Consider the following 25,859-nt stretch of genomic DNA (forward strand, 5'->3'; position numbering starts at 1 on the left):
GTTATAGATTGATGTGAAATGTATTCGCACTGAGAAAAAAAAAGAACTTATGTAGCGTACGTACGAGGGTCATTCAATTTAATACGGGACTTATTTTTTTCCAGGTTTAAATGGAGTCTGGGCTGGACGTTTTGTATGCAGTAGAAACTAACACTTATGTCCTGTTACTGCTAGACCGCGCTCATTTTTCGCGCTTCTGGATAGACCGTTATTCAAGATGGCGGAGAAGACTGTGAACGTCTACGTGGAGCAGCGTGTTGTGATGAAGTTTTCAGTGAACGAAGGCATAAAACGTGCTGAAATTTACAGAAGACTTCAAGCTCAGTACGATGATGAGACATTCAGTCGCAGTAAAACATTTGAATAATGTAAGTGCTTCAAAGATGTGTGATCCCAGTCGTGGTAGATCACAGCCCACGGTAGTCATTCCTGAGAACATTCAGCGCGTGGAGCATTCCAGGCGTTAGTTAAACGCTGGAATAAATGTATGACTGTAGCTGGAGGTTATGTGGAAAAATAAATCCACTTTCCACACTTTGAAATTTCTTCTATTTGTTCCTAAACTGTCCCGGATTGACTTGAACGACCCTCGTAAAAACGTAGGTTACATGTGTAAATCCTGTAGTATATGACTTAACGCATTGACGTCACCCTATGTACAGGGGGTGTAATATCCTGCAGCAAACATATAACTGAAAACGTATGTTTTATGTGTTCTTTCCGCATAAGCGTTCCGAATGAATGTACTTTCCGTAATCAAGAATGAACTATATATAGGCCGTCAGGATCTCACATACAGGGGGACACATATAGCTGACGTATGTAACTTACGTAGCGTACGTAATGTATACAGGATTGCTAGATGCCAGACATCCTTCAGCGGCATGATGCAACATATAAGCAGGAAAATGACAGTAAGTATGTATTAGATGATCTGTACAGATTTCTGTAGTAAACAAGGACTCCGTATATTTGTACAATATACCGCTGTCCGTATAACGGATTTTCTCAGTGCGTGGGGCGTTTAAACGATTGCAGGAAACAATTTCTTGTTACCTTCCTATTGTTTGCACCCTGTAATGATCAACGATAAAACCGGAAATTGTTGATTTCTACGATTTTCATTCGATTTCTAACGTTTCACCCTCTACGTCCTGTGTAATACTGATGGTGATCATCAAGTAGTTTTTGAGATTTTGTTTCTCCCGGACTGATACATGGAGAGACTGTAAACATATAATGAAATTCTCGGTAAATCAAAATTCATAACTATACGAATCCATATATATATATATATATATATATATATATATATATATATATATATATATATATATCTTGAATGCTGGTTCCAACAGAGGAATAAGGGCGACGATGAAACTTGCTGTTGTTACAATGCTGCATGTAAAAACGATTGTTAGCTATCTCTTGCTGTTCTGACTCCATTTTCCATGGGAAGCCCATCTTCCCACCAAAACTGAAAATCTTTCATTTAACTTCCCTCGATTATGTCCGTTTTGGCAAAAGGAAATGGATAATTAATTAAAGTGGGTAATTATGAAAACATTCGTGGAATGAGAGGGTGACAGAAAACGGGAAATCCCGAAAAAACTCACCAATATGATGTTGTTTACCACAAGGGCACTTATTCCAGGATCAAACCAGGAACCCTTAGCTGCAGAGGTGAGCGCTCTACAATTGTACCACAGCGTCACAGAACTTTTCAAAGAAAATGAGTGGCTGAGGCACTGGCGGATCCACGGGGAGGGAGGAGGGGCCCCTCCAAAGGTCTTTTCTTGAACCTCCAGCATTTATCATTGTGAAATACTAATATGGTCTTTTCCCGACCGTTCCAATCTGTGTGACAAGCATAGCAGAGTCTAATCAAAATGTGTGGTACTTAATAGTACTTAATACAGACATATTTGAATTGTGAATACTTCTCTCCCTAGTTCCTTGGGACTGTCACAATAAGCCGCAAAGGAGCGAGAATATGGTTCATTCGTTGAACGAACAGCTGTAGGAAGGAGGGTAAGACGGCTCACTCTTTGAACTAAAAATGTGTTATTGTGTCCTAGAAAAAAGATATGAAATGGAATGCGGAATTCCCGATTGTAACCTTAATTATCTTTACTTTTAATAAAGAGAAATATAGAATCTTCAGCGCTCCTTACCGAAAAGCTCTCTGAATCTGAGAGGAGAAGTTTCGGTTGATTGATTGATTAGTATGTATTTATGTCGTTTGTCAAAAGCGATGCTTTACAGAACGAGAACTAGAGTTTATAGTTGGACCTGAACCACTGTAGTGCGTTCAATACTCACTCACCAGGAATTAAACCACAGAACCTCATGCATCAAAGATCATAGGTATGATCGCTAGCTACTAGATCAACAAAGAGAGCCGTGACTTTTGGGGTTCAACAGGAAAACATTAGGAAGGGACCAGGAATTCTTGAGAAATATAACAAGCTGTTATTGCAATTCATACATAAAAGACGAAATCCTGAATGAGTAAATTCTTATTGGCCAAACCGCTAAAGCTAGAAACTTGAAATTAGGACAGTAGATAAGATGTATTACGTAGGGTAACACTAAGGAAGGATTTAAAAAAAAAAATCGAATGGGGTGGAAATTATTGTAGTAAGATGGTCCATCTCTTCGAATCCGTTAAGACTAGGGACTTGAAATTTGGCATTTAGATTTCTCATTTAAAATAATTTGACACGCGTTTCAAAGTTTTTTTTTTATATTTTAGTAAAACGGAGAAAAAGAGAGAGAAAGAAAAAGTGGCGGCAATTGCAAATATTATAATAAGATATCAATATCTAAGAATCTTTGAAGGTTAGAAACATGAAATTTAGTATATGGACTTTCCACTTAAAATAATTCAATACGTATTCCAGCGCTTTTGCTTTTGATATTTTACCTAGAAGGGAAGAAAAGGGGTAGGATTATTATTATTATTATTATTATTATTATTATTATTATTATTATTATTATTATTATTATTATTAAGATTCCCATATCTAGGGATCCCTTGCGGTTAGAAACATGAAAGTTTGTAATTTGATTTTTCATTTAAAATAATTCAACATGTATTTGAGAGTTTTTTTTTTCACTTAAAGTAGAAGAGAAGGAAAAAAGATGGGGTGGTTCATTAAAATACTTTACGAGGTGTTTGAGTTTCGTGACACAGTTTTAGCTCAATCCAATTCTATATGACAGATAGAAGGAAGAAAGTGAAATATTGTGCCATAGTAGCACGTAGGAGAATTTGCTATATTGTGCAAAGCCGTATGCCGAACAGATTGGGGATCTGGGGACGAAGCCCCACCTAGACGAAGGCTAGTATAATATAATTTTTTGTTGTTGTAAACGTACCTATAATTATACTATATTTCGTGAACCTCACGCAAATATAGATTAATTTTGTATTATTCTTTATGCACATATACTTTTGTTATCTATTTTTGCGTAGACTGAGCCCTTTTTATAACTGTTGTCCTGCAACTGTTATTTAAAATATAAATGATTAGAACAAATTGTACACTCTTTCCTTAAAATGAATGCCATCGTCAATACGGTATTTTCTTTTGTGCAAGTACTGTGCCAGACAGTGCATCTGATATGTTGCGGTGACTATGTGTGAAGTGAATCATGAGCATGACACCGCCACGCCTTCGAAACGGAAGTATGCATTTAATTTAAATCTACAGAAAAAAATACTCCCATTATTAAAAAGAGGAAAAAAAACTTACAAGTTCGGGTCCTAAAGTGGAATCTTGTTTACAATCACCCCCCTCCAGTCCCAGATTCATATGAGTCTCACTCTGGCCACCTTGAAGCTACGCTAATCTTCGAGGAAGCGAATCGCCCCTTCCAAACGATCCTTCTGGATCCGCTAGGGGCTGAGGGCGGGGAGTTCTAGTAGAACTGTTCGTTTTAAGTTGTTCAAGTCATTACAGAATAAACTCTTCCGTTATTTTGAGGTGCAGCTATAAAATAAGACATCCTCTCCCTGGAGTTCTCAAGAACAGAATGCGTAGTTTGATTCTGAGTTGTTGAATAGTATAGGGTGTGGTTAGATTTACATCGAAGTTGCACCGCCAGAGAGTGACGTAATGTCACGTGGTATTATCATGGGGCAAACGTGGAATCAAACGAGCCCTGCAGGGCTTCTAACCATCTTCGCTCGCTGACGCTTGCTCAGCTATGTTTCGTAACGTAAGTAAATCATTCCTTTTTAATCAATAAAGTTGTGTGCAAAGTGGACTAATTACCACGTGGCATTGCGTAACGACCGGATGGTGGAACTTTGAGGTAAATTTAACTACACCCAATAGCATAGCCCTAAAATCTCAGCTAGCCTCTACTATTACGTAAAAAAGTAAAAGGTCAATCGGTATGAAGTGAGATAGCGAGGGTTGCTTGATTGATTTATAATCAAAGATTTTTTTTGTTTATGGCATTCTAACTTGTCTTTGAGCAAAACAATTTCTACAATAAAGTATTGTTTGTTTAGCGAGTATCTTAAATCAAATTTACGTAGACTAAAAGCAAAGTTTGGACAATAGAAAGCATTATTGTGGATTTCTATTGATTAAAAGTTCAATATAGAATTAGATATAGATATATAAATTATCATTTACTCAACTACGATGACAGCCATTTTTGTTTGACAACACGTGGTGATTCTTCCATTTGTAGGGATTTGCATTAACTTATATTACTTAAACCTGGTGAGCCTTAGGTTGATGAAACAAAAACAATTTTATCGTTATTTAGTAAAGAACAGTCTATCTTATGTCCAGTATATCCGTAATCAAATTTGTATGCAAAATAGTTCAAATCCAACTCAACAGCTGACACCGAAATTTATATCCATCAATTTTGGCCGGGATATAGATGGCCAAAAGTTAGGAATCGGATTCGTTGATATTCAAACCGGAAGTCGTAGAAATAAACCATTTCCGGTTTTAATGTTGATTACACTACAGAACAAAAACGGTAATAGATAGCAAGAAGTGGTTTACTGCAATTCATCAAGCGTCACGAGAATATATTTAATATTCATATATTTAATATTCATCTCTAACGTTCTACCAGTATTATAAGTGATAGGAATCCATTACAACTTCCGGTTTCAACATTGTTCTACAATGACCAAAAAATGTTAATAGATAGCGAGAAGCGTCTTTTTAAGGAATGGATTTAGCACTCTAAGAATAGCTACCATCTCCTCTTTTATGACCTTTTCAAGCCGGAAGTGGGACAAATCAACCACTTCCGTATTTAACGCAAATAGAGTAAACATGGCAATAGATAGAGAAAAGTTGTTTTTAGCAAACAATTAAGAGATGGAAGAAAATATTTTCTCCACTATAATTTCTGCACTAAAATCTGAAGTGGCTAATATCTACTACCACTTCTAGCTCTGATATTAATTGAGAGAATTGACGTCATACAAACCAAACTCCTTCCCTTGGTGTACATTTGACACTGCTACTTGTTTTTGAATCGAAAGGGGTCCAATATATTTCAGGCAAAAATTTTCTTGTAATCCTTATATGTGGAGAACTATGTATAGTATAGCCAAACCCAAACTATCACTTAACTCAGTATGATGTGCTTATTCCGTAAAAAAGACGAAAACTCGATTTAGGGGGCGTTTAAAAATTTTGTGTTTCCTGATCCAAAAACTAATTATTGGCCTAGATCGCAATCTTTTGATACATTTTTTGATCATTTAATGGGCAAAAATTCATATTTATGGGTAAGAAAGGCAAGGAATAGATACTTAAAACCTGCAATATACTTTCCAACTTTTATTCACGTGTAAGAGAAGAATATATATATATATATATAAGAAGCGCGAAAAGAATACCGTTAATACTGGTATTTCTAAACATTCTACTATTTCCGAAAAAGAATCGAAATTTGCCAAAGAACGAAAATAATAATTTAAATGTGATTTAAGAGAATCACACACAGCACAAAATGAAAAAAAGAACGAGCTTACATTAGGATATTGTCTTATTGTCTTTCTTCTCCCATGAAAGTTAAAGGGATTGGCTTCTCTTAGAGCCAATACTGTATTGCTAAAACAAATTATTATTATTTATGGATCTAGGAAGCGAAATCTGTAAATCCATTGGGATCTCAAATTGCTTTTTCTTTTTTACTTACTTAGACCTTTCTTCAATCCTATGTTCAGTGGAAAGAAAAAAAAGCAGAAAGCTATTTGATTTAATGCCTAGATGGTAATAAATAATGACTACGTCAGAGGCAAAATAGGAAATCTAAATACAACATTTTACAAGGCCTAGGAAAAGTGGAAAACAATTTTAAGAAATGAAATTTATAACAACTTTACAACAGAGATAAGATTGTGGTGGAGATACATATAACTGTTTATTTAAAAAAAAATAAAATAAACAAAGACGCGCTGTTGAACATATAATGTAGATTCAAGCATTTTTAAAATAGGTTTTGTTAGAACGTATATATGCAATGTTATGTAAAAACCAACTAAATGCCAAAATTACGAAAATTAAGAAAACTGAAACGAATGCGACTGCTGGTTCTTGATCCTGTAGAGCAGTGTTTCCCAACCTTTTTCAACTTGTGGCACACTACGGGTGTAACTTGAATCCTCGCGGCACACTCATAGATATTATTATTATTAATTGCAAATATAAAATACCATAGTATTTTTTTTTCTGTGATTACTGATCTCCTCACAGAGATGAAAACTCGAGCACTGGTTTTTCCCTATACTAATTCATTATGCTTATTTTTTGTTCTAATTTTAAAATAGAAAACAATTGCAATGAAATATAAGACTCAGATTTTTAAAAATACGCTTTCTTTTTCGAAAACTATCCAACCTTTCACCAGGAACGAAGATCACTAAATAACGAACGAAAAAACAAATGTCTTGTACTTTGCTGTTTTAACCAAAACCGGTGCATATTATTGCAATCACACAGCTTGCGATGGGTCGAAGTCAAAACACACTTGTTGAACACAGTGTCACTGTCATTCACGTGCGAATGAGTGTTCTACGAAAGTTCACTTGACGCGTACCGTACAAGTGCTTCCATTTCTCGGTGTTAGTATGACTCTCAGTTGAAGCGTAACATAGCAGCTAACCGTGGAAATGTGTACCGAAATACTGTCTGCTACATAGTAATAGATGTAGAATAATATATTACAATATATAGAATAGAATAATAGTAATATATTACAATTACAGCAATTTTTTCCATGGTAGAAATTCATAGTAATGTGAAATACAAAAATATACATTTTTTCCTATGTCTTGCAATTTGGTTGCTAAAGATTTAATAATTTTGTTTCGATTTCCTCCCGGCAAACCAGCGATCCATTCGCGGCACACCAGTGTGCCGCGGCACACCGGTTGGGAAACGCTGCTGTAGAGAGTTATGCAAGAACGAAATGTGGGAAAATCATCATCAACACCTTTCCGTTAAAAAAAAAAAAAAACTTTATCTGATATCTATATTTTTGTTGGACATCACAGTTCATTCTACATTTTATTAAACCAAAGCTTGAAAATAGCGCTTTGTTTTTTGCATAACAATGTACATACACGGCAGTCAAAGTCCCGTTAACCGTTGAAAAATGTTAATGTTAGTTTTACCATTACTCCTTTATAAATGTAAATGTAAGGTTTTTCTGTTGTTACAGATTGTGTAAACGATAGCTGACACTTCCAGTTACAGCATTGAAGAACGTGTTATTGCAAGTTGTTGGGTGCATGAGTGAAACCAAACAGGTAAAGACACTGGCAGACGTGCGTGCAGACTTTCGGACAAAAGATTCAACGATATCCTTCCCCGAAACAAACATTTTTACGATGGGAACAGAAATTATTCGTCACGGGAAGTGTGAAGGGTAAGGAAAGAAGGGACAGACCATTCACATCAACAGAAACATGTCGTTTCGTCGCGGCGTCTGTGAAGAAATCGCTGCAGAAGTAGACTCATAAGCGATCTGCGGAACTGGGTATACCCCGGTCGACTATGCAAAAGCACATGAAACAAGACTTAGGCCTGTATCTCTATCGATCTACCCCCTTGCAAGAATTATCGGACGCAGACATGGATCGGAGAGTGGAGGCATGTGAAGCATTCTTCGTCATGAGAATGATGGTCGACACACTGATTCTTTGGACACTTAATATTTTGTATCTCAATAAAACTTCTCGAAAACATTGCTGGACGTGTCATTCAGATCTTTCTGTGTAGTTATTTACGTACGTTTAGTGGTTTATGCTACTTATTTTCAGGGGAACGGAACTTTGTGAACACCCTGTAGTTGACTATTGTTTAGTTCCTAGAGTTTTTCATTTTTAAAACGCCTTTTTCTTAAAGCCTCAGTTTACATTTTAATTTAACTTACAAAAAGCATTACAAAATTAAACGAAAAACTCATATAACCATTTTTAAGGAGTATGGTTCACCCAAACTTTCTTTATAAAAACCAAACTACTTGGCGTAAAAGTTCTTTGTGGGCCTGAGCCGCTCCAACGCCATCTGTTAGCGACCAGCTGAATTATACCCAACTTAGCAACAAACACAGGGTCAGCGCTCTGCGTCACTCTGTCTCTAACAGGCGTATAAGGACTTTCTAGATCTAATGGCCGTTACGTGTCTCCCCAGTTTACCTCACGACACTGAGTGGACGCCGCAAATTGGTAAGCACCGGTCTGGAATAGAATCCGTGACCACGCGGACATGAGTTCAACGCTCTGACAACTAGGTTACGGTTAAGGACTTAAAAACTCTGGGATCAAAATCATAAAAATTACTTGACAGATCACCTCAAATTTCTGCCAAGAAGTAGAGGATGAAAGATTAGGAGTGGAGTTCGTTAATTCCAAGATATAAGTAGATAATCAAAAATCGGTTCCCCTTGTATTCCTGCCGGAGGTGTAACTACAGGGTAGCTGGAGTGACAAAAAAGCACGGGGCCCACTCGTGACCCAAATACATTTGTTTACTTTCTTTATATGTCATCCCCCCCCCCAAAAAGTATTCTCAATATTAACCCTTCAACGTCCAATGTCCCCTACAGGTGACACTACTTTTAAAGCGTCTTCTTGTTCACCAATCGTCCACCAGATGGTCCTAGTGAACCATAGTAGCACCAGCTACTTACCTATGTATGTTGCATTACCACACAAAAATGTTTCGAAGTCGACGTATTGTACAAGCAAGAAGACGCGTTTAAAGTATTGTCACCTGTAAGCGACACTGAGCGTTGACGGGTTGTTAAAGCAAATAAATACATGATATTCATATCTATTATAATTATAATTAAAATTCATATCTATTCTTACATTTTAAAGCTTTACCGTAACGAACGCGAAAGATTTCAATCTTATGTCATGGTAAAATAATAGTGTCTTTTGGAGCACAATATCAAGGGGTGGAATATACTAAATTATCTTTTATCGAGTACAGATAATCAAAATGTAACTCTGAAAAAAATTAACCTAAGAAAATGGGTTAGATTTCAGATTTTGCCTTGAAAGTAAAAATTTCAAGACATTTAAAAGTCTCTTTTCATGGTAATTCTATTGAATTCCAAATCTGACCAAAAAGATGAAAGTGAAGCACTGAAAAGGCATGTTGAGAATGATAACTTTGTTTACTTGTTTGTTTAATTACAACTTGGTTTTGTAATACAAAATATTAGATACAATCAGTCCTGTGTCCTACGCACTTTAATCGGTAAAATGGGAACTTATTATTTTTACTTTTACAAAGATACTTTGAACAGTTGAATAATTAACGACATAAATTTGAAAAACTGAAGAAAGAGGCAAACATCTAATAGCAAATATAGTTAATTCCTTCAGCCTGAATTCTTTCATATTCGACATGGGAAAGAGCAATGCCACTACAACGCAATTCCTCGGATCTTGAATGCTTATTTCTCAGAAATGTTTTTTTTTTTTATTTCTTTCGGATGCTAGATGCTATAACAAGTCAAATACAATATCGTTTCAGTGGTTTGAGTGAAATGATATTGAACTTTAACGTGCTGAAACCTGTAAAATCTAAGTGGCAATGATCTTTTACATAAAGCTGATCAGTTCGCAGAAATATACACTAAATATGTTTTCAACATTTTTACGAGAAATTCTATCTAAGCGGCCGACACTTTGTAATGAGATCTCTGAAATGACAACAATAAATCAACTAGCTTGTCTTCTTATAGTGAAAAATTACTTCGTTTCATCCAGTTTCCCAAAAGATTGAAGAAGTTTGATGTTCCTGATAATTCCTGTTACAACTGTAAGTATGGAGCGTTCATTTCCCAGATATAATTTAAAATATATGCACACAAAAGCTAACTTTTTCAATCTTTTTTTTTTTTTTGACTCATGGTGACCCTCAGATGTTCAGGCGCTCAGTCAGGAATTTTTGTTGGGGAGGTCCAATTCTACAAGAAACTACGTCTATATGGTATTGAACGGGTACTATTCTCCACCAGAAAAGAAGATAAGTAATTGTAAAATACTTCAACTATATTTTCAGAAAGAAATGATAGATTGTTTTTATAAGAGAAATAGTACAGACGAAATACAAGATCGAATTTTCATTCTACATCAATCATTTCCCTGTTAAAGAAGTATACGGGGGGAGGACCCGGTGGACCTGTGGAGTTTGTTTATATTTTAAATGTATTGTCATCGCTGTTCTCAATTGCACATGGTTCTGATTGTATAATCAAATGATCTTCTTGAAATGTAAAGTATGATGAGTTTCTATAAGCAAGTAATTGTCAATTGAATCCTTAATTAAGCATTCAAGCTGTGAACTAAACGCTCTCTCTTCATCATTCATAGAGGATTCTAAATTATATTCGTGATGGTCAAAAGCTATACTGTGAAAGTTTTAAAATATTTTTCAGATTTATTAACATATTGTACAAAAAAAAAAAGAAAGAAAGAAAAGAAAGAAATAAAACGAAAAATGTAATGTGATGTTTAATATAATGATGAAGAAATGTGCTATTTTATGAGAAAAATATCTACCGAAATGGAATGTCACTGGAAGAAGGTTAGAAAACTTGTATATGTCAGTATAGTGGGGTGCGCTATGTCTGAAATTACACATCTGTTTGCATTTCTTGTTAAAATTGAACTAACACTTGATTTTTATTATTTCGGTGATGCTTTGAAATTCGGTGATGCTCTGAAATATGCTTGAAAGAAAAAATGCATTTTTGTGCCCCTTCATGTCCAACGGCTGTAACATACATACTGGTACTTTTAATGCTCAGTTCGGTCTTCGATCTAGACTAGATGTGCAAAGCTTCGGATGAAAGCCAAATTAATGTGATTCGAGGCTTAAACAGTAGGTTCCGTCTCGTAGCTGAAAATGAAAATGAAACCCTAATTAATTAATTAATTAATTAATATTTGTTGCCAACAGCGTAGGAAATAAACTTCCAATAGAAAAAAGAGGTTTAGTTATCACTCATCCTTAGTTACGAGTACCTATAACCTTGTATGGCATATGATGCAAATCGCTAAGGGTATTTGTGGTCAAAATGTAACATCATTAAAGTAAAGTTTTGATCATTAATTTCTGATCATTAATTTCTGATGAAGGTATAACATTTTCTACAACTTACGAAATTGTAGACGAATATTATCATTATTTGCGGTATTTGACTAAATTGTAAAAGCCTTTCTATTGGCAGACCAGAATGAGTTTCAACTTGTGTCTGTATGTATAATCACCCACAAACCGTGTAATAATACATGTTAGCAAAACAGAGTAGAAAATGGAGAACGTGATAAAAATGTAGGGGACAAGAGATACACAGAGAATGACATTGTTGTTGGTGTGGAGGAGGACGAGAACAGAGGAGAAAGGAAGGTAGAATAGCAGAAGCAGTGGACTGTTGTTGAAGATACGCTCTGCGGGTTGCCAGCCTACAGGATTAATTTCCGGAGAACAACACGCTGACCTACAGCTGTAAAGTGACAGGAAAGTTACGGGGATGAGGAAAATTACCTCTGGGAGAATGAAAATAGGAGGGGTACCAAAGAGATTCTGCCTTTTTGGTTCTCCCTACTTATTAAGAGCGCTCATGCGCAGCTCACTTTTATATTGGAAAATTCTTGGAGTTGCTTTTTTTTTTAATGTAACACGTGTTTCTGTCGATATTTGGTCACCGTGGACAGTTCGTTTTTACAATTCACTTACATTCAATGTTCACTTTCATTATTTTACCCTGATAAAGTAAAGTAATATTTTCTATGTACTTTTTGACCCTAAAATAATTTTGTAAACTTTAAAAATTAATATTTACATTATTTTATCCTGATAAATAAAGCAATCGTTATTCTATATTCTTACTGTGAAAATATTTCGTAATTTTAAAAGTTGATGCATTATGACCCGTTCGCAATTATTTGACCTCTGAGACACTGAAAGTATTAACTTATACTACAGTTTAGTAACTTGTAATTAGTTTTTAAGAATATTTTTTATGTATTAGGTCCCCATACATCAAGACTATGAGGAACAGGATATGTTATTAACGAGTTACGAATCACGTCTATCGGGCGAAGAACGTGGATATATATACAAAGGTTGATACATTTATATTGAGCCGAAGACAGTGTGCAAATGTACCACGCACGCGCAACCAATCGCCGTGAAATTGCCACGAGGCAAAGCAACAGTATCTCATTAGTCACGTAGCAGAGCACTGTGACGACGCTAGTAAAGCATAGTCTGATGGCGCCGAAACTGAACAGATTCTGGGAGAGGTTCATTGTGACCCTTTTCGACGCTAATTTCACAGCGATGCGCATGTATAATTTTTTTGTAGATCGCGCCACTGTGAATCGTATTACATGGACATATGCGCCATAGGATCCAGGGACAACGACAACAACGCAAGTAACTAGAAACTGGTCTCGCGTGAAGAGAATCCTTCCTTTAAGAGTATTGCGACCTCCGCGCAAATCCCCCCCCCCCCCACACACAGCGTGCGATAGTAAACAGATGCACACCCTGATGCATGCATCAAAACGGAGGCACTTCCAGAATCTGCCGTAGAACTGACAATTCAGTTCCTGATGAATAGCAATGTTGCCGGGTGCATGTAAGTAAAAGTTTTATCACGATAATTTCAAAGTTTGTTTTTCATTGTTTTCAGGAATTGCATAATGTAGACAAATCCTTAACACACCTTTTGATGCACTAAAACATCAGCACTGTTCCCAATTCAGAATGTTCATTTATGAAAACCACGTTTTCCCTAGTAACCCGTTAGAGAGGCCTCATCCGATTAGTTATCAGTGGAAATAAAAATTCTTTTTTCCATTCCATAGCTTCCAAGCTACTCCAACTATACAATCTGAAAATTAACGACAGAACATCTATACATATGAGTTATGAGTCAATTTACGTGTCTTGTAAAAAAAATTGATTTACACCTTTGGTTACATCTGGAAACACTGATTCCTAGTGTACTTCAATCGTTGCTTCCTAGTTTTAAAATATACGCATGAACAAGGCTTCATTTTGGTATAACCATTGTTTGTGTACCAGGTCCGGTTCAAAAGTTCTACTATTCCGAACTCCGGGTGGCATTGTATATTGGACACCCTGTATATATAGCATTGACTTTGAATTATAATCTATATTTTACAAGGTGAGTTTCCTTTCACAATGTGAAACTACGGTAGACTTCTAAACGAAATGTATTGAATTCTCAAACTTGAAGTAGTATATCTAAAGAGCTTAGGATAGAGGAATAAGGTCAAAAATAGAACATGTTCCTAGAATAGACGGCTGGGTAAATCTGTTTCCGTATTATGTCTTCAAGTATTATACACACCTAATTATGTGTCTAGATATACACCATAATTGTTTCAATTCAATTAGTAAGCACTTTCATGGTTAAGCTGTTGGTACACACGCGCCTTTGGCGTGTGAGACCTGGGTTCGATTGCCCGCGGGAGCTCATGTGACCCGGACTCCACGTTAGGCTGTAGGTCCACGTGTCTTTAGCTTTGCTGCTCAAAGTGGGTGCTAAACTGAAAATCAAACCAAATCAAAATTTAATTAGTTTCTTCTTCCTTATTACCAAATGAAAATTGTGCCATTAAGCTGACTCGTAGTAAGCGTAATCCGTATTGATCCACTTTTGAAACGAAGCAATTTCTCGGAAGACTACCAACACATGCTGAGAATTTCGGACTACGATCTATTTTTGAAATTCCAAATATAAAATACTCGGAAAACTTTATTATAGATGTCGGTTAGGAAGTGAAATTTGAATGCAGTTCAGAGAAATGGTTGAGCAAAAGGGTGCAAATTGTGAGTAGCTTTCTTTACCTTATTCATATCATAATAAATCAGTTTTGCACTCATATGGTTAATGTAGGTTAATTATAAACTGAGATCCTAACAGCAATGTAACCTTCAGTGAAGATTCAGAAGACTGGAAATTTATTTCTCTTGACCTTGAGTTTGATGTTTGTTACTCTTGCTCCTTTTCTAAAGAACTTTGAGAAGTAATGTTATTCATTAGTATGTAGCAATAAGTAGTAGGTCATTTATAAGTTCATTTTCCGTATAATTTAAATTTTAAATAAACTGATGTAGCCTTGATCACACACAATTCAAATTATATCGAGACTTTAGCTGGAATTTTCAATAAATCCAAAGCAGTCTCAGTGTAACACAAGTCAAACTATCAAAATACTACTTGAAATTATCAAAAACCCGAAGTAGCCTCGGTGCCATACAATTCAAGTATCGAGAGTTTCCTGATGGTAATATGGTTAGGGTTTGCATCTTTGGCACGGGAGACCGGGTTCGCTGAAACTCATGTGGTTCGGATCCCACGTTAAGTGTTTGGTTCATGTTTCATATACCCTCGCATATAACCTAACCTAACCGAAAACTCAACTAAACCGAATTCGAATATCAAAACTAACTAATTAACTAACTCTATGGCCTATGGATCTGGAGGTTCACAAAAACTCTCCATTGACTTCTGTCCTTAGCCAATTGAATCCAGTTTCTACTTTGTATTCCTATTTCTGCGACATCCATCTTAATATTGTTCTTTCATCTGTCTCGTCTCTAGATGTTGCTAATGGTCATTTTCTGATTGGACTTCCAGTTAAAACTTTGAAAGCGTTCCCATTTTCTTTCATTTTGTTTACATGACATGTTCACCTGAGCCTCTTAGACTTGACGACCCTTACAATGTTTAATAAACGGCATAAATTATGTAGTTCCTCGTTATGAAGTTTTAGCCATTCCCCATTCCCGTTCCTCTTGGGTCCGAATATTCGTCTCAGGATTTTCAAGTATCAAAACACTAATTGAAATTTTCAATAATGCGAGGCAACCTCGGTCCAACACAAGTCAAATTACCAGGACTTTAATTGCAATTTTCAGTTCTTCGATGTAGCCTCGGTTCCACACGATTCGAGTTATCGACAATCTAATGTTCTTACAAATGTTCTAGGAGAAACCAAAATATATTAATTAATAAATAATACGATTAATAAAACACAATTGTACTCGTAGTACAATTAAAATATGAAATAAATCTCACCGGTTGTAAAACCATAACCTTCAAGTTGCCGTAGGCCCTATTAGGCGGCCAAACATACCTTTGTAGTTTTTAGCTGGAAGTCAATTTTGCACTTTCATGAAGAAAAATGACTGTAGGAGGAAAACATTGAGAATGAGAGTTTAGTCTTCTTCCGGAGAATGCATTTGGAGAAGAATGAGACAAACAAATGGATATAGAAACCTGCGTTAACGCACTGCACAAATGTGAACTCCATAAATTGTTAGTGTAATAACCGAACATTATAAGAATAATTAGATTAAAATGTTAGGAGCGGCTGGCATGCTGTACATAAAAGCTTGGTTTATGGAATTCAACTTGAATTCAATTTGATAAAAGACTTTTGGGCAAGCAAACCCTCCCTGCTGATTTGGTTGCTATGTAGTGTGTTCCTCATTAGTGCCCGGAGTTCCGGGTTTGATACCCAGTGGGAAAGCTTTGAATTTGATTATGGTGGTTGGGCTTGTATCCTAAAATGTAGATTCTCCTTGGTGCCTTGGTACTGAAAGAGGATACAAACTCTAGCAAACTAAACAATTTGGGTAGGCCAAAAAGAATCATAAACATTTTTTATGAAAGATACTTGTAAGTTGAAGTTAATTTTTAAGGAAATTCTGAAGTCAAATTTTGACTCGGCTTCTCAATCTTCTGTCTTTAAGAAAAAGAAAGGACTAATCCCTTAAGGAACAGCCCATTATGAGTTCAGAGCTATGTATGGAAGAAAAGGCTTAACTTCGGCACTCAAGAAAGTATTTTAGATCACCTCCCGATTCGGGATAGAACACAGATACAAGTGAGAGGGCAGACGTGAAGGTAAAGTCCCAACACTCTCACGATTGCGGTACTTAATGAGATGATATAGTCAGAATCACACTCCTTTCGCCCTCCCTCCAGGTACTCATTTTAGGCTACCTGCATATTTTAAAATTCTCCTTTAAGGTAGAGCAAAAAATGGTACACGGGAATATTTTGGACTTTCCCAGTCACCTTTTATTAGTATAACATTTCTCTTATGTATTGTAATAATAATTAAAATCTCAAGTACTAAGTTCTTCTTTGATTGGTGGTTTGTTGGGGAGAATGTAGAAACCCAGAGATCGAACGCTCTAGGGTGACAGAATCCAAGGCTCTTTCGTCCAAGGAGTGTATTAGGTAGGTACCTCTTAGAGATCGAGTGTCCTAGAGAGGAGCATAAAACTCAAAGACCAGGCGATTTAGAGAGTGATGAGTTTATTGCGAGGATCAAGCGTCCAAACGAAGGATCTCTCAGAAACTGAGCGTCCTAGAGAGTGGTGGTGGTGATCAATGGATGAAGACTGATGCCTTCTGCATTGTTGTGACTTCCTTTATTATGAAGTGTCGGATGACTTCGTTGATCTTCGTTATTTGAAGATCGTTGACGATGGTCGAGGCGTCTTCGTGTTTGTCGTCTGAAGTTGTTGGTTGGAGCACGTGTGGATCATTGCAATTTTGACTAGACGATAAGCCAGCCAAACTGAGGAAGAGGGACGCAGGAGAGAATGCAGAAAGTGAGGCCAGAATGCATTGACCGTGTGTGTCTATCAAAACGTTGCCCAGGCCTTTGTCTAACGCATGCTTCTATCAGTACGCGGTAGGAGATTGTTCCGTTGTTTACAGTTTCCTACCTGTCTTGCGCCTTGGTTTGGCTCTCCTATCCTCTGGTCAATATACAGCAAGTCTTAGAGAAGCTGGGTGAACCTCTGAGAGGTAGAACGAGAAAAACTCCCCGATTCCATCGGGAATCGAACCTGGGTCGCCTTAACGTCTACTCCACTGCAGTTCTTCAAGATACCCTTTGTTGACACAATAACAGTCAATAGTTGGAGCTATACATTAATTATGTGGTAAAGAGATATTTGTTACCACTCGGTCGGTGCAAGTAATTCAGAAGTAGTAACAACAGAGAGAAAGCCACAATATTGTCTTTTAGATATGCACATGTACAGATAGAAAATGGAGACAAAAAAGGGATATTGAAAGGTTGTCGTTTCTCTTTATAGTTTATCTACCCATTTACTGCTTCAATACATACAGTGGTATATAGTGTGTATACATACATATTTGTGACAAAGAATTGTCCATAAAGTTTACATTGATTTCATGGTCGATTTATTATGACATCTGGAAACAGTTCACTAAGAGCTTATGGTAGTGTTATATATACATAAAGTTTATTGTCGTAGTATACGATACGTGCGATCGGGGTTGTCCGTAGCCATAAGGAAAACTTGAGACATGGCCAAAGTTTGCTCAAGAACGAAAGCGCGGGAAGAAATTGTTTTTGAATGTGTGCCAGCAACACAGGGAAAAAGAAAGAAAGAACCTCTTAGAATGGATAGAAGTCGGCTTTTGAAATTTATTTTGCTCAAGATGCATTCGAGCATTGTATTTATCGTCTCTGAATAAATTTGAACCTTATGTCTATAATCATTATATACGGGGATAGTAAATATGTGTTACTGATTTCTTTAATCTGTTAGCAGCTACGTAATCAAAAAAGAAACCTCTTTATGCTCTACATTTGCCTTATGTCCTCGTGATGTGTGTATAATTCCCTGTACATCAGAAACGATATATATATATATATATATATATATATATATATATATATATATATATATATATATATATATATATATATATATATATATATATATATATATCGGAAAATGGTTTCAAAATTTAGAAGCAGGGTCCTTGGTTTACTCGAGCGTTTCTTGTTTCATAGCATACGAACATATCTTTCTGTGACTCCTCCAGGATTCTATCTTTGGGGGACGGAACGGGAGGATTCGGGAGCTTCGAAAAGAATAGTGAACCTAAATTTCCTGGTAACATGGACTCCCTGCTTGTTGAAAAACTATTTTTCGGACCCATTAGAAGGGAGAAAGGCTATTGATATAGTAACTAAAAGTTTAATTATCGAAAATAATTTAACCCTTTAGGGGCGATTTACCCTGTTTAACAAGGTTTTTCCCACATGGTCCCAAATATAGCAGAAGTAAGCAGATTCTATGGGCTATTGATGAATATGAACATAAAAATGTTCCATTGCCTTTCATTATATAGTAAATTATTATTACCATTAATTCCAAACGGAGAGGAAAGCGCCGACAATGATTAATTCCGAAAAAACAATGACGAAGGCCAGTAGTTAAGATGTGGCTACGGTGGTTCCTGTGACCACCTTTAGCCTACTGAAACTTTAATTTTTTTGTTTAGTTAAATATATATTCAAACAAATAAACAATCAAGAATATAAGAATGTAAGGTGAATTCAAGTTAGCACTTCAAAAATTATTTCCCCCTTTCACTGTCATAGTGTTATGGCTCCGGGCTTACAGTTATGGTGTGGATCTTATCTCTTTTACTAAGATTTCCCTTTGGTGCGAGAGATCCCGGGTTCGATTCGCAGTGGAGACACTTGGTCGAAAAGATGTAACAAGTTTTTCAGGGCAGTTCTCCAGAGTGAGTTTTTCCTGGGATTTTCTCATTCACACCAGACAAATTCCGGGATGGTACTTAACGTACAGGTCTAGGTTGCTTCCTTTTTTCTCATTTATTTTTGAGAGTGCAACTGCCACAGTGCCTACAAAAATGCATCGATATATCTGGCAATTGTGTGGAAAATAGATAAATGTACAAGCTTTAAAATGATATAAAGATTAATAAAAGTAAACGTTTCATTGTATTCAAAAAAAAAAAAAATCACTTTTGGGATTATCCTCGCATAAGAATGTTCAGTTACGAATTAAACCACTAATGTTGCCACACCGTTTTCAGTAGCCAGCTATTAGAGTGTGAGAACAAACTAGAGCAAGTGCACAGTAGAAATTTTCGTTTTGAGTCCGGATCGAGTGGACTCTCTGCGTTACCGGTGTAGACAAAACAAGTATATCATTTAGAAACAATTACAAAGTTTTGGAGGGAATCTGTATCTTGTTCACGTCATTTGTAGGCCCATAATATAGAGTGATGATATGTGTAACATGAAAAATATATCAGACTGATTTATTTCTCTCTTTCTGTCTTACCTTTTATTGCATTGTTCAGAGGAAGACAAAAAATAAAATCCTTTATTATCGCTGGACTTAAAATTAGTAATTACATCTGATATAAAATGTAAATGTTAACATTGTAAATATCGCTAACTTAAATTCCTCCGAAAATTTGTTTCCTTGTTGAAGTTTAGCATCAGTTTTCAGCAGCGAAGTCATACGAGACATGAACCTACAAGTTAAGGTAGAATCTGTTTCGCCGTAATGTGTACACATTTTTAATGCTCTTCCGACGGAGGCATATGCAGAAATAGCGCATATGCTAGCAACCAGAGCGTTATTTGAGGAGTGCGAGGAGATGTAATTGCACCTCCTGAATAGGGTTGCCAACTGTGGAAAATATAATTACCGGCACCCCATCAAAATTCCCTACGATATACGCCTAAGTGTAAAGTATCTCTGTTCAGACCTATCCATGGGAAGGAAATATACTATCGTGGACAAAAGTACATTAGCACCTGTATTCTGCATATCCTTACACATTCACTAATATGCTTAATAGATACATTGTGCTAAAAATGAGAGATTGAAGTCGGTATTGATTGTATTTACCACTAACTGACACTTTTTTAAGATTATTGAAACAGACAAACAACAGTATATTAGTCCTTAAGCGGCAAATTTAGATTTACTAAATGAAATTTACTCTTTAAACTTATAATTCAACTATATGAAATTGTTGGAGGCCGCGGTGGCTCAATGGTAGAGCGTTTACCTCTGGTGCAGGATCCCTGATTCGAACCTTGCTGGCGATCGTTTCCTCCCATTTTCTTCATTCCATCATTTCATTCATTTCTCATCATCACCGTCTCAGCCTAGCCGGCATAACTGTGGGACGTAAAAGTCAAATATTTCATTTCATATATGAAATTGCTTTACGAAGTCCTAAGGAAGGAAGTTATCATAATAAGGGAAGTTGTCATATGCAGCAGCTAGGGACGTGAAAGTAAACAATGCAACGTACATTGTACTAACGATATGCATAACAGTTATTTGCCAACAATCGATGGAGAATTTAAATTTATCGCTATATTTATGACTCACTTATGAAAAATTATATACAATGTTTCACAACAAAATCTAATTGTTATCAAATTTCTTATGTTAAATAAATTTAAAAAGAACTTCCATAGATTAAAAAAATATCGCTTAGTGTAATAATACAACCAAAATTTGTATATATAAAACCACTATTGAAGAAATTTGATATTTTATTCTGGATTACAGATTGCAAAATACCGGTTATAAAGGGGCTGGTAAGAAGTTTGTACCGGTCACTGGTCTTAATCAAAATCACAGCAATATTTCCGGCCAGGCCGGCAACTCTACTACTGAGTTTGAGGAAAAAATACTTTTTAATAAATTTATATTAATAAGAAAACGAAATTATGTCGGTGGCCAGTCCTTCTGCTAGAAAAATCTGAAATGATGCTACTACTAGTAACAACTAGACCAGCGGATAGGTCTACTTCGAAAAGGTTCGTTAATAGCTATTTTAAAGAAAAGAGCTCATTCATGGCTAAGCGGTTAACGTACGCGCCTTTGGCGCTGGGGACTCAGGTTCGATTCCCGGCGGGAGCTTATGTAGTTCGGATTCTACGTTAATAAGTAGATCCACGTTTCACACGGCCTCGGTGCTGAAAGGGAAGTTGCGCTCAAACGCATATATGTATATGTATATCTATGCAGAGGTAAAAGTGGATCTGAAAAGGTAGGGGGACGCTTGACGTCATGCTGTCCCCCGTGCTTATCTTTCTTCATTGTATTTTTTTAGAAAGTGAGAGGACGCCACATATATTTTCCGAAAGTGGGGGGACGACTTCTCCCGCGTTCCCCCACACTTTTACCTCTGTATATATGTATACAAATATTAGCTAAAATGCCCGTTTTTCGCACGAGGAAAATAGGTTTATGGAAATATTTGAATCTCCTTCCCCTTAAAATAATTATTTCAATGAAAGTTTAATGGAAAAAGTATAGAAGATACTCTACTTTTGATATAAATATTGAAACATCCTACCGTCGCAAATTACGCCTTTAATCAAATCGATGAGATTAAAAACATCAGCTTGAAGTGGGTATTAACTATCTTTGAAAACTAATTTCAAACGGGTCATATGTTTTCCTGATCCCGAAAAGCATGAAGTTTGTCACAAATTTCAGTCATTTTGACATTTTATTTTTCACCTCTCCTTCGCCCCCAATCCTTTGCCGATGGGGTGAACTTCGACTTAAACGCCATTGAGGTTGTCAGTATTTAGTTAAGCGATTCCAAAAAACTATGAGTTGCACACTAATTTCAGCCGTTTTGCATTATTTTTACATGTCACTCCTTCTAACTGAAACACCTTGGAATATCTTACTCCCACAGATTTTTTTTTAAAGATTAAAGTGACGTGTTTACCAAGTTTGGTTAAAATCGCTCTAAGCGTTCCGGAGTTACCCTAGAATATTACATTCATATACATACGTCCAAATTAGTGTTATATCGATCATGAAGGATTCAATCATTATGAACGAATCATAGCATGAATCAAATAAATTATGACCCTCTCTACAAATTAATCGATTTTTCTAATGAATCATTTATACTTTTCACTGAACTGGTTGTCATGAAAGAAACGAATTGTGAATTGCGAGTCACGATCTGCCAGCTTGTGTGTGAGAATCGGTAATGTTGCTTCTGTAGATGCACTTGCAGTTCACGGAAAGTGGAAAGAAAGAAAGAAAGAAAAAAAAAAACACGGGCGCACATTTTCTTCCTGCTTTAGTAGATACAGAGAGAATGGCAAAGGAAGTTGCGTTGATGGAAACAGATTAATTTAACAATAAACTTTCCTGTTGCATATTACTCGCTATCTTCGGCTAGGACGCAAAGTATTGACAGCGTTGCTCAATTAGTTGTAATTCAATTTAGTTGTTAGTTTCAACATACTCTTTATAAGCACTTATTTATTTTATTAAAATATTTTTACAAATATTGAATAGAACTACTTTCATCACTCTGAACTGCACTAGCCAAAATGGTTAATTTTAGTTTTTAATAACTAACTCAAAATACTGCATTAAATTCAAACTAAATACAGTATTTGAATAAAATACTGTGCACTGCAAACTACCTACACTGTATCCTATGGGTTTTACATATTTATGTGTAGGAAAACGAGCATGAATACTTTCTGGGAAGATAGTGTATTGCGTCTCTCAGTAAATATTTGTCCAGTCTGGAAAACCCTTGTTTACATTGAGCAAAGTTTGGTGGTACCTAGTTTTCGCTTCACTACTTGAAATAGACGTGAATATACGAATGGTTTTCTCTTAGAAACATAGACGAACAGTGATGATTTCAGGGGTGGCCTGGGGGAAAAATCTACCCTCTGGAGCATTTCTCCGATCAGATTCAACTTGTGTTACCACTATTTTTGCACTACTACTTTCATCCCCTGTTTATTGAGACCGCGGTGGATCAGTGATAGAGCGTTCACCTCTGCTAGGTGAGGTCCCTGCTTCGACTCCAGTTCGAGTGAAGTGGGCTTTATGGTGAACAAACACCAAACATGTTAATTTTCTCAGGGTTCTCCGTTTTCTCTCACTCTCTTCATTCTTATCGTTACCGTGTCCTTTAAGCTACACGAAATAACCATGGAACGTAAAACTGAAAAATTTCGTATAATCCCACGTCCATTCAAAGTCCCCCTGGGAGAAACGTTCTGAAATAATTACTATAGACGGATATTAATTGAATACATGTTGACATAACGACTCCCTTTCTTTTTTTCTAGCTCAAAAGCATCCAACAATATGAGCTCCCTCGTGGCTAAGCGGTTAGCATTTGGCGCGGGAGACCCGGGTACAATTCCCGGCGGAAGCTCATGTGATTCGGATTCCACGTTAATCAGTAGGCCCATGTCTCATGTAGCCTCGCTGCTCAAAGAAACGCTAAACTAAAATCAACTAAACTCAACGCATCCAACAACATGAGTGTTTCTTCCTATCAAGAATAAAATAGGACATATTTCAGAATATAATAGGACAAAATACAAATCTCTCAGTTTGGTTTCCCAAGATTATGTCCGTTAGGATAATCCAAACGGGTGTTTAAAGCAAATGAATAATTTAAGAATTGATGGAATGAGAATGTGGGAGAAAACGGGAGTATCCCGACAAAATTCACAGACACGATGTTGTCCACCACTAACACACTTGAATGGGAATCGAACAAGGAATCGCACTCTCCAAGGGTAAATGCATTACCATTGAGTCACCGTGTCTCCCAGGATAAAATAGAACAGATTGCAAGATAACAATACCTTTTCTTTAGCCTACTGGGAGACTTATAGCAACAAAAGAAACCATGAACACAGTGTGTCCTTTACAAAGTTCATATGAGCTTGAAAACTAAAACGCATCAGAAATAAATATATTACTACGAACTCATTGTATACTGCTTTCTGTATTAAAAAAATCCAAATTATGAATATAGCATATATATCAAACTTAGAGTTCTATATCTTTATCCATACTAACATGTACGACAATAAGAAGTTAGAAATAAATAGTTATAACCGCTCGTATCCCGCGAAAACCTGATATAGTGTATTTCAAGAAAGTATTAATCGAAATGTAAAGTTGGCCAAAAGAGAAACGTGAAGATGGCAACACCCTTAGTTCTTTCCTAAAACCCTACAATGAAAACAGATGAAAACAGAAATAACACGATGGAAGTAGCACAACACAGTGAACCATACAACGAGTTTCCGAGCCACTCAGATGTCAGTTACCCCAATGCAATGTTGTTCGTGTCAAATGCCAAAAGATGATACTCAAGATTGATTTCGTAACGAATTCATTAAGTTGCTCAGAGAAAAGAAGTGCAGTAGCCTAAGCAATTCATATGATCGAATAATTCCAATTCAATCCATATGATCGAATAACTTATTCGCACAAAAAAAGATGTGCGGAAACCTCACTGATTCAATAACTAAATCACTTTCAAATAACTCGCTTGCGCTGAAGTCTAAACGATCGAATCATTTTAGTGAATCAGAGTAAATGAAACGATTACCCGAAATGAATCATTTTTGCCCTTCACTAATCAAAATACATACAGATGTGATAGCAGTACCTTTGGCACTGCCCTTGTAAATTACTAATCCAGCTAACATCCTCGTTTGTACCTAAATTTGGGATTATACATCATTGTAATCTAATAGCTTGATGAACCAAAATTATGGATACAATACTAATCTGTTATTTCGTACGTTTTGTGTTTCACCACTTCCTATCCTCATGTCGATGGGACCTGAACTTCGACTTTAACGTTAATTGTAATTATTAATTTCAGCGACTTCGAGAACTATGGATTCGACACTAATACGTTTGTCATATTTTCGCTATATTTATTTATTATACTTTGTATATTTATTTTATGCTACACATTATTGATATGTGCTTTTCATCATCTAATAATTTTTCTATTATTACTTCTTTACAACAAGATTGGTATTATTTCCACTTTTGAAATGAAATCCATTATCTTGGTAAAATTGCACATAATTAAACGTTTTGTAAAAACCCAACCGTTTAACAATAATATTTATTTAACACAGTAAGGATCTGGTCCATGATATAATTATAGTAGACAGGGATGTACGCAGGGGGTTGGTCCTGCAGAACAGGACTTTTCTGTAAAGTTATTTTAATTTTAGGGGTGATTTTACAAAAGTTTAATTTATTTTATACTCACATTGAGTTTGGAACCCCCCGAAAAGCTTTGGATCCTCCTACGATAAAAAAATCCTGCTTGTGTTATGTATTTATAACAACATAACACTACGTAAGTAGCAACTATTTACCAACCTTGACTTCTACGTGGTATTTCAATGTCTGCGACATATTCAACTGAAAATACGATGATCTTTTTCATAGAGTACAAGAAAGTTATGCTTAATTTATTTACACATTGAGTTGTCAAGGCTGACAAATGTGACCTTTTGATTGCCACAGAAATTGCAATGGATAGCGAAGCCGTACTATTTCCATAGATAGAGTGAACTCCTGATAATTATTGTTTGCCCCCAGCTTTGAGGAAGTTGTTGTTTGTGAAGCTGTACAAAAGATATAAACGAAATTGGA

The 25,859-nt window shown here is 36.2% G+C and overlaps 1 protein-coding gene across 1 annotated transcript in view; it reads left to right on the forward strand.

The window, feature by feature from the left end:
• The first annotated feature begins 217 nt into the window (after positions 1 to 217).
• Positions 218 to 25,859, forward strand: part of LOC145661122 (uncharacterized) — a 141,323-nt gene continuing 115,681 nt past the window's right edge. The window contains exon 1 of the mRNA XM_081726571.1: positions 218 to 350. Coding sequence (XP_081582697.1) covers positions 218 to 350 — 133 coding nt within the window. The remainder of the gene's footprint in view (positions 351 to 25,859) is intronic.

This window comes from Thermobia domestica, chromosome 9 (assembly GCF_964235325.1).
Source record: "Thermobia domestica chromosome 9, izTheDome1.hap1.1, whole genome shotgun sequence".
Classification (NCBI taxonomy): domain Eukaryota; kingdom Metazoa; phylum Arthropoda; class Insecta; order Zygentoma; family Lepismatidae; genus Thermobia; species Thermobia domestica.